This window comes from Aulonocara sp. 'chitande type north' Nkhata Bay, linkage group LG12 (assembly GCF_057382095.1).
Source record: "Aulonocara sp. 'chitande type north' Nkhata Bay isolate Kocher_YH1m ecotype deep benthic linkage group LG12, A_spYH_male_GT1.1, whole genome shotgun sequence".
Taxonomy (NCBI): domain Eukaryota; kingdom Metazoa; phylum Chordata; class Actinopteri; order Cichliformes; family Cichlidae; genus Aulonocara; species Aulonocara sp. 'chitande type north' Nkhata Bay.
In genome coordinates, this window is record NC_141355.1 from 50,701 (window position 1) to 62,219 (window position 11,519).

An 11,519-nucleotide genomic window follows, 5' to 3' on the forward strand; every position below is an offset into this window, starting at 1 on the left:
ATCTATATATATATCTATATATATCTATATCTATATATATTTATTCTGTTTTTTTTATGTGTACTATTTGTTTTCCTTTGATTTTTACAGTAAAAGTGATCCTGTGCTTCTCAAACTCCTCCTCGTAGGGCTTCCACATCTCCTCTTCAATGAAGAGGGTTTCTCCAGTTAGAAGGAGAACTTGCAGCTGGGTGGACTGCAGTGCACTGCACTGCTCTGCAGTGTCCACACCAACTACAGTTACTTGAGTACGTTCATCTTCCTTTGTCTGTCAATACACAAAAAGCATATATTTAATATGGTAATCACGTCTTGATGCATGCTCAATGATCCATGTAAGTAAATCCCAAAAGGATGATTCTGTTCATCTGGACGTAGCATTTTCAAGTGGGAGAAATGTTTTGTCACTCATCCAGGTGACTTCTTCAGTCTGTTTTACCCAATCTTTTAAACAGTACATTGCATAATGACTGAAACTAGCCCACTGAAGAAGCAATAGGCTGGGAGGTCAGTTAATTGGTCAGTAATATACAAATTGTCACGGGCACTGATCAAAGACCACAGAAACCTGCAGTCCGCTGAGACTGAAGAAGTCACTTGGATGAGTGATGAAACATTTCTCCCACTTGAAAATGCTACGTCCAGATGAACAGAGTCAATCTTTTGGACCACCTATAATTCTAAACATTTTGGCAAATGACATTGCTATTACATGTTGGTACAAACATATGGCTTCTTCATACCTCAGTCTTTGTATGGGAAGTTGACTGGAGCTGTACTCCATAGGCGGAGCGGTGCACTTTCACATGGGAGATCTTTACCTGATCTCCCACACGAACGTCAACAATTGACGCCTCCCTCCACAAGGAGACAGTCATGGTATGTCCATCCTGAAATCACAAAAATGACAGAATGAAACATTTATTCATTAACTAATGGAAATCTCAAATGTGCCTATTTTCACCATTTTCAATATTACACTTTAGTTGCACCATTACCTGTTTTAGCTGGAGAGTGCGTATTGGCACCAGTTGTTTGCCTGAGCAAACTGTCCTCACTGCCGAACACTGAAAATTCAATTAAAATATAATGTCAGTTATAGTGATTGCATAAATCTGTGTGTGTACATCTAGGTGCTACTTTCTTGACTTACTACATCTATTATTTTATTATTGTTGTTAATGATAAATCTACAACCATTTACAAAATAATAGTGGTTGATCTTGTTCTCACCATTTTGTGTTTGTTTGACAAGAACAATAAAATTATTATTTTTACTTTTAAAGACAAAAAAGTAATGGTTTCTTTGAAAACCTGAAGCAATATCAATTCTGATGGAACCACAAATATTTACCTCCACAACCTCCCCTTCCACTGTCATGAGCCCTCCAGATGTTGGGCTCATCTTTAGTGGTGTTACTGGGGAAGGTGGATTAAGCAGCTCCTCCGCCTTAATGATGAGGGCCTCCGAGACTGCCAGGGCAGGAGCTTTAAAGAACTGTGTCCTTGCAGTGATATTGATGAGATAAGGGGGAGCTTGGCCCCTCAGCTCATGTCCCCTCATCATGTAGGACATGTCCTGTTTTACTTTGGAGGAGAACTCTTCAAACAAGGTGATCTTCAGCACTGTTTCACCGTCTGTGATTGCTGCCACTTTATTTTTTTTTGTTGACAGTGCTTTGACCTCTCCATCCTCAGTAACCCAGCTGATCACCTGATAAATACATAAATAAAGAAATGTATTTCTATGATCTTACTCCATAGTCACGTTCATACATGTGAAAGTCTACATCATATGATTGTTGGGTTTTTCTCTGTATTTATTATTGTACGATCTACTGTACAATATAAAGCGCCTTAAAGCGACTGTTGTGATTTGATGCTATATAAATAAAATTGAATTGAATCACCTTTAGCTGGTCACAACATTTCAACACCCGGATATGAATGGGTGGGGGCCGGAAATACGGCGTCTCAGGCCGGTTGTCAGTCAGTTTCCTTAAGGCCATTCTGAAAAAAAAAAAAGCAAAATAAACACATTAACAGGTTCATACATTTCTGCTGGATCCAGTTCTGACAGAATACAGTAACACCTGTTGCTTTCATGTCATCTCTTCACATTTTGATATAAAACAAACACATCATGAACTTCCTCAACCCTACGTGTGTTTCTGAGGTTCCTGCTTGATATTTACATACCTGAAAACATTTCAATATTTTTGTAAAAACACAAATTATCTTTACAAAATGTTGGTCTGAAAATTAATTAAACGCTTATGAGCCTTCATAAAATACATACAAATATTACAGCACATGTAAGTCTATCCAATTCACTCTGGATGGAACGCAGAAAAAAAATCACAATTTTCTTTTCCCCACTTAAAATTGTTTTCAGATAATAATTAAAATAATTATTAATTAAAATAATACTTGAAAATAGGTTACAGTGGACAATAGAAAACAATGAATCATCATAGGAAGATTATCTGAAAAAGGATTCATGCTCCTGAAGTGAAAAACAGCAACATTACAGACATCTTAAAGATTGCCTGCCTGCCCTTCCCCCTCCCCCAACACACACAGGCCAGGTGCACACACACAAACAAAAACATAGTGCGCCTGCTTGGTCTCTGTGGCTTTAGTTCATATTGGCTCCCCTTTTTAATCATTTGAGCCAATAAAATTATAGAATTACTGTCCCTGCTTTTTGGTCAGTCCCGCCCTCCTTAACTGGGCAGAAAATGGCAATTTTATGACCAGAAACAGCAAAGTTGGGAGACGGTTGCCAGGGCAGAGTGCCAGCCTTAAGCAATTCTTTCCTACTAACAGCCCAAACGTAACGTCTTAAAGTTTATAAAACTGTTATAGATCTGGAAGATTTGTCTGATTCTGTAAGATCTTAATATTTCATAAAAAAATAGATGCCATTTTCATGAATACATTCAGATAGTTTTTTCAATTAAATATCCCTGAAACAATAAGTTCATCAAACTATGACACCTACAAATACATTGCTATCAATACTAAATGTGAATTTATCAAAAGTAATTTTTTTTCTTCGAGAGAAAAATGGAGATACACATAAAACATTCATAGGCCGATAGAAAAGTCAGACCAAATTTTAGGGGTACTTTGACGGTCTTTATATTCACAGGAACTTAAATGGCTAGATTTTTTATCTTTCACTACATTATAATGTGTTATACATGGTATAAAGGCACTAAAAAACGGTTTCAATATCAATACTTACGTTTTATGAAGTTCTTAATAGAGCACAAAGTAGAAGAGCTGTGACTGTGTCTGTAAGTTTCTTCAGAAAGACCGGGAAAGGGACCGCTGGTCTTTGATGTTACAAATTGTGATGCAATCTGTTGCCATCGGCCTGATTGGCTAACTATGATTGTTGTTTTTCCCAATTGTACTGCCTTGTGTTGATTTTGTCCCTTTACTTTAGGGCGGTTTTTGTTGGTGATCAGACCCGATTCTTGTCTAATTTGAATTATGAAATTATCAGTACTATTTTATAAGTCTCAAACTTACAATTTAAAACGTATAAAATTACTGGTCTTTTTTATTTTTTATGTAGTTAATGTATTATGTAGTTTTTTTAAAGTTCGACTGCTAAAGCCCTGCATGTATTTTTTTAGATGAGCTTTTATTTTGAAAGTGGCGATCTCTTTTCCTGGTGTCATGGAAGCACGCCTAACAGATCCACGTTACTGCTAGTCCCCGGGACAGAGTGCGGGAAATCAATGCGGTTCGAATACGTTCATAGACGCAGGAGTGCTAATTCCCTCCAGATTTCGTCCGAAGGCGCAGGTTTCAAGGCTGCACACGGTGACTGAGCATCCTAACATTTCAAAATTCAAAGGGTCAAGCTTCAAGGTTTTACTTCAAAAAGGTAAGCTAAACTTGGTCAACACATGACAGGAAAAGGTAAATGTATTAGCTATGTTAAATATAAGTGCCTAATCGTGATAGCTTGCTGTAGGGTAAAACACTTAAGGTCAGAAATCTTTACAGTTGTGTTCATTGTAAAGCTGTTGTTTAGGGTATGTTTAAAATAATGTATTATGTAGTTGCACCACCACAGTTATGAAACTCAGAAATGTAATGATGTAAAAGCTATAGTATGGTTGGGGTTTTGGCTTGGTGAGCTTACAGCCTCCTTAAAATCTGTCAGAATTATGTACAGACAGACTGTTTAATTCATATAACCATTTAATTCAACAAATATATGAAGAAATATGTCAAAGTTAGTATGACTTTAAATTTATCATTGTAAACGACCACGGCAGACCCAGTGGCATTTTGATATTTTTTTATTAATCCCTACATGGTTGCTGTACATTCGCACTCAGAGCTGCAGCTCTCCTGCTGCCAGCTCAACATAACACCAACAACCCAACCACAGGACCCAGTACAATATTTAATTCGGCGGGGCGTGATTGCGGATGCCGTACAGGTGTGTCCGCCTCCTCTGCACGGCACCGCAGGCTACGCCTCGCCACATACCCCCATCGCCTGACTGAGGCCGGGGAACCATCCGGCCGAACGTACTCCCCCCACCGCAGGCGGAAGGTCGGCCGCGTGGCAGGTGAACGCGGCGCGGTCGGCACGGTCGTGCGCCCCGGCTCGCAGGCGGCTGGGCAGATGTCCGGCAGGCACCGGCCTCTGGTGGAGGTGAGGCCGCTCTGCTCACCCCGCCAACCTCGGGCTTCGGTGCCGCGGACTCCCCTAGCACGGGCACCACCGACTTATCCCGCGGCTTCTCCGCCCCTCCCGGTGGGAGCAGCTGCCTCCGCCGCTGCCTCTCCCGGCTGGAGCGGGTCCTCGGGCACCGCCTCCGCCGCTGTCTCTCTCGGCTGGAGCGGCTCCTCGGGCGCCGCCTCCGCCGCTGTCTCTCCCGGCTGGAGCGACTCCTCGGGTGCCGCCTCCGCTGCTATCTCTCCCGGTTGGAGCGACTCCTCGGGTGCCGCTTCAGTCTCTCCCGGCTGGAGCGGCTCCTCGGGCGCCGCCTCCACCGCTGCCGGCTCCGCCGCCTTCTTCCGGGGCGCAGGAACAGGCACCGGTCCCTGCCGAGCCCCAGCGGCTCCCACGCGAGGTGTGGGGACAGGCGTATATACATGTGTGTGTATGTGTATGTGTGTGTGTGTGTATGTATGTGTGTGTGTGTGTGTGTATATATATATATATATATATATATATATATAATTTAGAAGTAAAGGCTTTAAAACCAAGTAATCGCTGAAAGTACAAACATCACTAATGTCACATAACTTTGCCGACATGTGGCCAACAGTAATGTTTTAATGTTCTTCATTAAACATTCGCACAAAAATCAGTGACGTTATATTCATTGACAGTTCACTCTTCGGCCGCTGCCTTTTGCCATATTTTGCTGCAAAATTATCTACACCCACTGCCGCGCTATGAATTGTGGGATATATGGGACCACAAAGCGTGCACCGGACCACGCTTGATATTTGGGGAAATCGACGGCGCATTTGGAGTATGCATTTGAAGTACACTTGGAATTGGGACAGCCGTTGTCCCGTGGCGGTGACGTAATCACACTCAAAGTGTGCGGTCTCTTAATTGGGACACAGCCATAGTGTGTGTGTTCACCTCTGTTTTCGTTAGATTGTCTGCGTTACTTCTACGTTCTCTGCTATCTATCAGCCCCTGTGTTTTCTCTGCTGGACATCCCCTCTGAGTTTCCACGTCTCAGGTTTTCTAATGATGTTTCAGGTATAGCTTTCCCAGCTTAGGTTTTGTTTTTTCTTTTTTGTCTCTTTCTCCTAATGCCACACACTTTGCCTCAGTAACTGTAACATTCAGATGACTACTATCCAATTATTTCTCTGATGGTTATGCAAGAAGAGCCTAATAAACTTAAAGCCAGAAGACCGTAAAGCAGAGGTATAACTGTATGAGCTACAAAGTTTAAATGTTTTATCACAATCATAGTGTGCAGCTCACAAACAGCTGATTGTTTTAGTGTTTTCTCTGAAATATCAGATGTAACTAGTGATGTCACAATGAAAATGAAATAATATTGAACAGTATAGAATCAGACATGTTAGAATTTGCTTAAAATTCTACTTGTTTTATTTTTAAAAATTGTGCAACATTTTGTTTTTCAGATGTTTTTGCTGAATTGATCAAGACTGACTGTAAGAGTGTAAACATCGAGTAACTATGATGTTCGAGCCCTCTCAAGAACAGGTAAATAGTCATTTAGAGATTAAATTTGTCCCAGTTACTTTGCTCTAGTCTGTCTGTAAAGCTTCACTTTTGTCACACTTCCTGCCTCCAAGAAGCTGAAGTAGAAGTAGAACTCTGCACCAGAACCTTTTTGTGACTTTTGTGACATTTCTGTCAATGGTGTAATTGTTGGTCTTTTGTGAATTCTAAGTAGGTGATTACTGAAAGGCAAGAGAGAAACCGAAGGCATCAGGTGACCTGTGATATGTCAGAGCTACAGAGAGGAATATTTGTGACAAGTATCCAACATTTGGGGAAAAATAGTTTCAAAGATGCATATTAAACAGGCAAGCTTTCATATTTAGAGGACAAAAACTATTACTTACTTTTAATCATTATTATGTGGTTAAGTACTGGACTGTGTGCTTTTGAGGCCAAGTCACACAGGGTTTCTTAGCTTAGACTGATGAGTATTTGAAATGTCAGCAATTCTTGATTGTAACACCTTTTATTGTAGTTTTAACACTGATGAATCAGCTTTCATAAATGAAGCAAATGTTTCATTTATCTATATTAATACCGTAAGTAATGCTTAGTAGAATCATCTTTGCTGAATCCAATGGTGAAACATGGAGAATTTTTCCTCTACTCTGAGTAGAGCTAGATTTGGTTAAAAACGACAAAAATAAGTATGGCATTTGACAAAATACTAAAGGTTTTTTGCTTTGCTTTTTGGAATGTTTGTAAGTTGTGCATTGATAACTTCCCTTTTTAACCAGTGTCAAACAATGACTGGGTGACCAGTGTTGTCATCATCAGGGCAGGCCAGCACAGCAGGAAAAGTGAAATGGCCAGGCTGAGAGTTACAGTGTGATGCAAAAGTTTGGGCAACCTTGTTAATAGTCATTATTTTCCTGTATAAATTGTTGGTTGTTACAATGAAAAATGTCAGTTAAATATATCATATAGGAGACACACACAGTGATATTTGAGAAGTGAAATGCAGTGTATTGGATTTACAGAAAGTGTGCAATATTTTTTTTTTTAGACAAAATCAGGCCGGTGCATAAATTTGGGCACCACAAAAAAAGACATGAAATCAATATTTAGTAGATTCACCCTTTGCAGAAATTACAGCCTCTAAACACTTCCTGTAGGTTCCAATGAGAGTCTGGATTGTGGTTGAAGGTATTTTGGACCACTCCTCTTTACAAAACATCTCTAGTTCATTCAGGTTTGATGGCTTCCAAGCATGGACAGTCACACCACAGATTTTCAATAATATTCAGGTCTGGGGACTGAGACGTTGTACTTGTTCCTCTGCATGAAAGCCTTAGTGGATTTTGAGCAGTGTTTCGGGTCGTTGTCTTGTTGAAAGATCCAGCCTCAGCGCAGCTTCAGCTTTGTCACTGATTCCTGGACATTGGTCTCCAGAATCTGGTGATACTGAGTGGAATCCATGTGTCCCTGCACTGGCCACACAGCCCCACAGCATGATGGAGCCACCACCATATTTTACTGCAGGTAGCAGGTGTTTTTCTTGGAATACTGTATTCTTTTTCCTTGATGCACTACGCCCCTTGTTATGCCCAAATAACTCAGTTTTAGTTTCATCAGTCCACAGCACCTTATTCCAGAATGAAGCTGGTTTGTCCAAATGTGCTTTAGCAAACCTCAAGCGGCTCTGTTTGTGCTGTGGGTGGAGAAAGGCTTCCTCTGCATCACTCTCGCATACAGCATCTGCTCGTGTAAAGTGCGCCGAATGGTTGAACGATGCACAGTGACTCCATCTGCTGCAAGATGATGTTGTAGGTCTTTGGTGCTGGTCTGTGGATCGACTCTGAATGTTCTGACCATTCGTCGCTTCTGTCTATCCGAGATTTTTCTTGGTCTGCCACTTCCAGCCTTAACTTGAACTGAGCCTGTGGTCTTCCATTTTCTCAATATGTTCCTAACTGTGGAAACCGACAGCTTAAATCTCTGAGATAGCTTTGTGTGTCCTCCCCCTAATTCATGATGGTGAACAATCTTTGTCTTCAGGTCATTTGAGAGTTGTTTTGAGCCGCTATGTTGCTACTCTCCAGAGAAAATTAAAATAGGAGGGAAACTTACAGTAGACCCCCTTAAATACTCTTTCTCATTATTGGATTCACCTGTGTATGTAGGTCAGGGGTCACTGAGATTACCGAGCCAATTTGAGTTCCAACAATTAGTTCTAAAGGTTTTGGAATCAATAAAATGACAACAGTGCCCAATTTTATGCACCTGCCTGATTTTGTTTAAACAATTATCACACACTTTCTGGTCATTTCACTTTTCAAATATCACTGTGTGTGTCTCCTATATGATATATTTAACTGACATTTTTTATCATAACAATCAATCATTTATACAGGAAAATAATGACTATTAACAATTTTGCCCAAACTTTTGCATCACACTGTAAGTTAGGCATCGGCTGGGTGTTCAGTTCTCACCTGTTCCTGTTTAGGGAGAGACATCAAGCCTCTTAGGGTAAGAAAGAACAGTAGAGAACTCAGCGATTATGACAAGTCCCCTTATTACCACTGTTTGTCTCACAACCAATACCATTTTTTTCCTGAAGCCTAAAGCTTACCATATTGTTTTAATTAAACCTGCAGCAATGTGCTTTTTTTCTTAACAAAATGGCACATAAGAAAAAGGTTTAATTTTGACACTTAAATTTATTCCCAGAAATAACTTTTAATACTCAGGTAAATTTAATATCAGTTATTTGTACTCAAATGCTATTTATTAAAATTATTTATACTTGTATTAGAATGTTACTGTGATAAAGGTATCCTTTTAGGTACTGTACTCTGTAGGACACTAAGAAAGGACAGTGATCATATTCTGTGAGCCCTGGTAAATAATGGTTGTTCACAGAATTATAAATGACTTTGACTGTAACTCCTGCTCCATCTTGAGCGCCATCATCTAACCCTGAAAAAGTCTCTAGCCTTTGTCAGTATGTGTAAGACTGGCTTTCTATATGGTTTAGTGCAGACTGAGCTTCGGGACCCTGTTGTCCTTTTTTTCTGATCGGTGCTGGTGTGTAGCTGGCAATGCAGTGTGTAAGCACACTGTTTTGCCCTTTCAAACAGTACATTTTTCAGAACTGAAGCTGCAGGTTGTATCTTCACACCAGCACCGAGACAGACCAACAGTGGGACAAATCCAAACAGCAGTAAGTGCTGAGATTCATATTCAGGACTGACCCTTTAATGTTCTTTTATAACCTGTTATAAGTAATATGTATAAGTATTTTTTTTCTTTTATATTTGTTATTGCTATTTTTTTTTTTCAGGGTTTGGAACCAGGGCCAGTTCCATGGATCAATGAACTCAAAGACATTTTTGAATAATGATGCAGGTACAATGTCAAGTTGTTGTTGTTATTATTATTATTGTTATTGTTATTGCCTAGATGACTTTCACAGTGCCTTGTTTTATCCTCACATTATTATGGTCCTTTAAAGGAGTACGCTGTACAAGAACTTGGCTGGTGACCCACTTTACATCTCCTTGCTAAACACTGGAAAATCATGCAAAGACATTGATGTAACAAATTGACCTCTTACCGCAACCATGGCCTTCAGTGACAAGAAGACCAGTCTTAAGACAGCATTGGTGAGCGTGTTCTCTAACCAGGAGCCCAGATTACCCACAAAATCTGTAAACATTTACCAAGATCCTCCTCTTTACCTGCCACTGCCACTCAGTACAGGCTGGATCCCACACAGAGTGTGCATGTCTACAGTGAGGAGGAACTCTTCAACCTTGAAAGCTTACTGGTCACAGAGGACATGGTACATAAGATTGAGACAGCAAAAGGAGAACAGACAGCTGACCAGGAATGGCATCAGCTCAACAATGCAAGGATCACATCTTCATCTTGTTATGTGAGGGGTGAAATTGTACAGAGAATGCTCTATTTTGAGACATATGTCAGAATACTGGAGAACAAGGAGAACAAAATATTTGACACCATTATTGTGCCCACTCTATCAGATGAGCTATTTTTCTGTTTAACTCATTACTATTGTGCTAAATCATACTATTTCTGCTTTTTATAGGATTTGTGCTTAATATACTATCCATCCATCCATCTTCATCCGCTTATCCGAGGTCGGGTCGCGGGGGTAGCAGCCTAAGCAAAGAGGTCCAGACCTCCCTCTCCCCAGCCACCTCCTCCAGCTTGTCCGGGGGAATACCAAGGCGTTCCCAGGCCAGCCGAGAGATATAATCTCTCCAGCGTGTCCTGGGTCTGCCCCGGGGCCTCCTCCCGGTGGGACATGCCTGGAACACCTCGCCCAGGAGGCGCCCAGGGGGCATCCTTGCCAGATGCCCGAACCACCTCAGCTGGCTCCTTTCGATGTGGAGCAGCAGCTGCTCTACTCTAAGCCCCTCCCGGATGGCCGAACTTCTCACCCTATCTCTAAGGGAGAGGCCAGCCACCCTTCGGAGGAAGCTCATTTCCGCCGCTTGTATCCGCGATCTCGTTCTTTCGGTCACTACCCACAGCTCGTGGCCATAGGTGAGGGTAGGGACGTAGATCGACCGGTAAATTGAGAGCTTCGCTTTTACACTCAGCTCCCTCTTCACCACGACTGACCGGTGCAGCGTCCGCATTACTGCAGCCGCAGCCCCAATCCGTCTGTCGATCTCCAGCTCCCTTCTCCCATCACTCGCGAACAAGACCCCGAGATACTTGAACTCCTCCACTTGGGGCAGGAACTCATCCCCGACCCGGAGTGGGCACTCCACCCTTTTCCGGCTGAGAACCATGGCCTCAGATTTGGAGGTGCTGATCCTCATTCCCGCTGCGTTACACTCGGCTGCGAACCGCTCCAGTGCGAGCTGGAGGCCCTCACCCGATGAAGCCAACAGAACCACATCATCCGCAAAAATCAGAGATGAGATTCTGAGGCCACCAAAGCGAAAGCCCTCCGCCACTTGGCTGCGCCTAGAAATCCTGTCCATAAAAATTATGAACAGAACCGGAGACAAAGGGCAGCCCTGGCGGAGCCCATCACCCACCGGGAACGAGTCCGACTTATTGCCGGCAATGCGAACCAAGCTCTTGCAACGGTTGTATAGGGATTGAATGGCCCGTAGCAATGGGCCAGACACCCCATACTCGCGCAACACCTCCCACAGGACGCCCCGAGGGACACGGTCGAATGCCTTCTCCAGGTCCACAAAACACATGTAGACTGGTTGGGCAAACTCCCATGCACCCTCAAGTATCCTCGAGAGGACAAAGAGCTGGTCCAGTGTTCCGCGACCAGG

The 11,519-nt window shown here is 42.2% G+C and overlaps 1 protein-coding gene across 1 annotated transcript; it reads right to left on the bottom strand.

Moving 5' to 3' along the window:
* Window positions 1-40: 40 nt before the first annotated feature.
* Window positions 41-2,149, bottom strand: LOC147316588 (uncharacterized). The gene is made up of 5 exons (XM_086313035.1): window positions 1,911-2,149; window positions 1,355-1,714; window positions 999-1,067; window positions 744-890; window positions 41-268 (listed from the first exon to the last, which is right to left on the bottom strand). The coding sequence occupies exons 1-5, from the start codon at window positions 2,007-2,009 to the stop codon at window positions 41-43; spliced, it is 903 nt and encodes a 300-aa protein (XP_086169161.1). The 5' UTR covers window positions 2,010-2,149.
* Window positions 2,150-11,519: the final 9,370 nt, after the last annotated feature.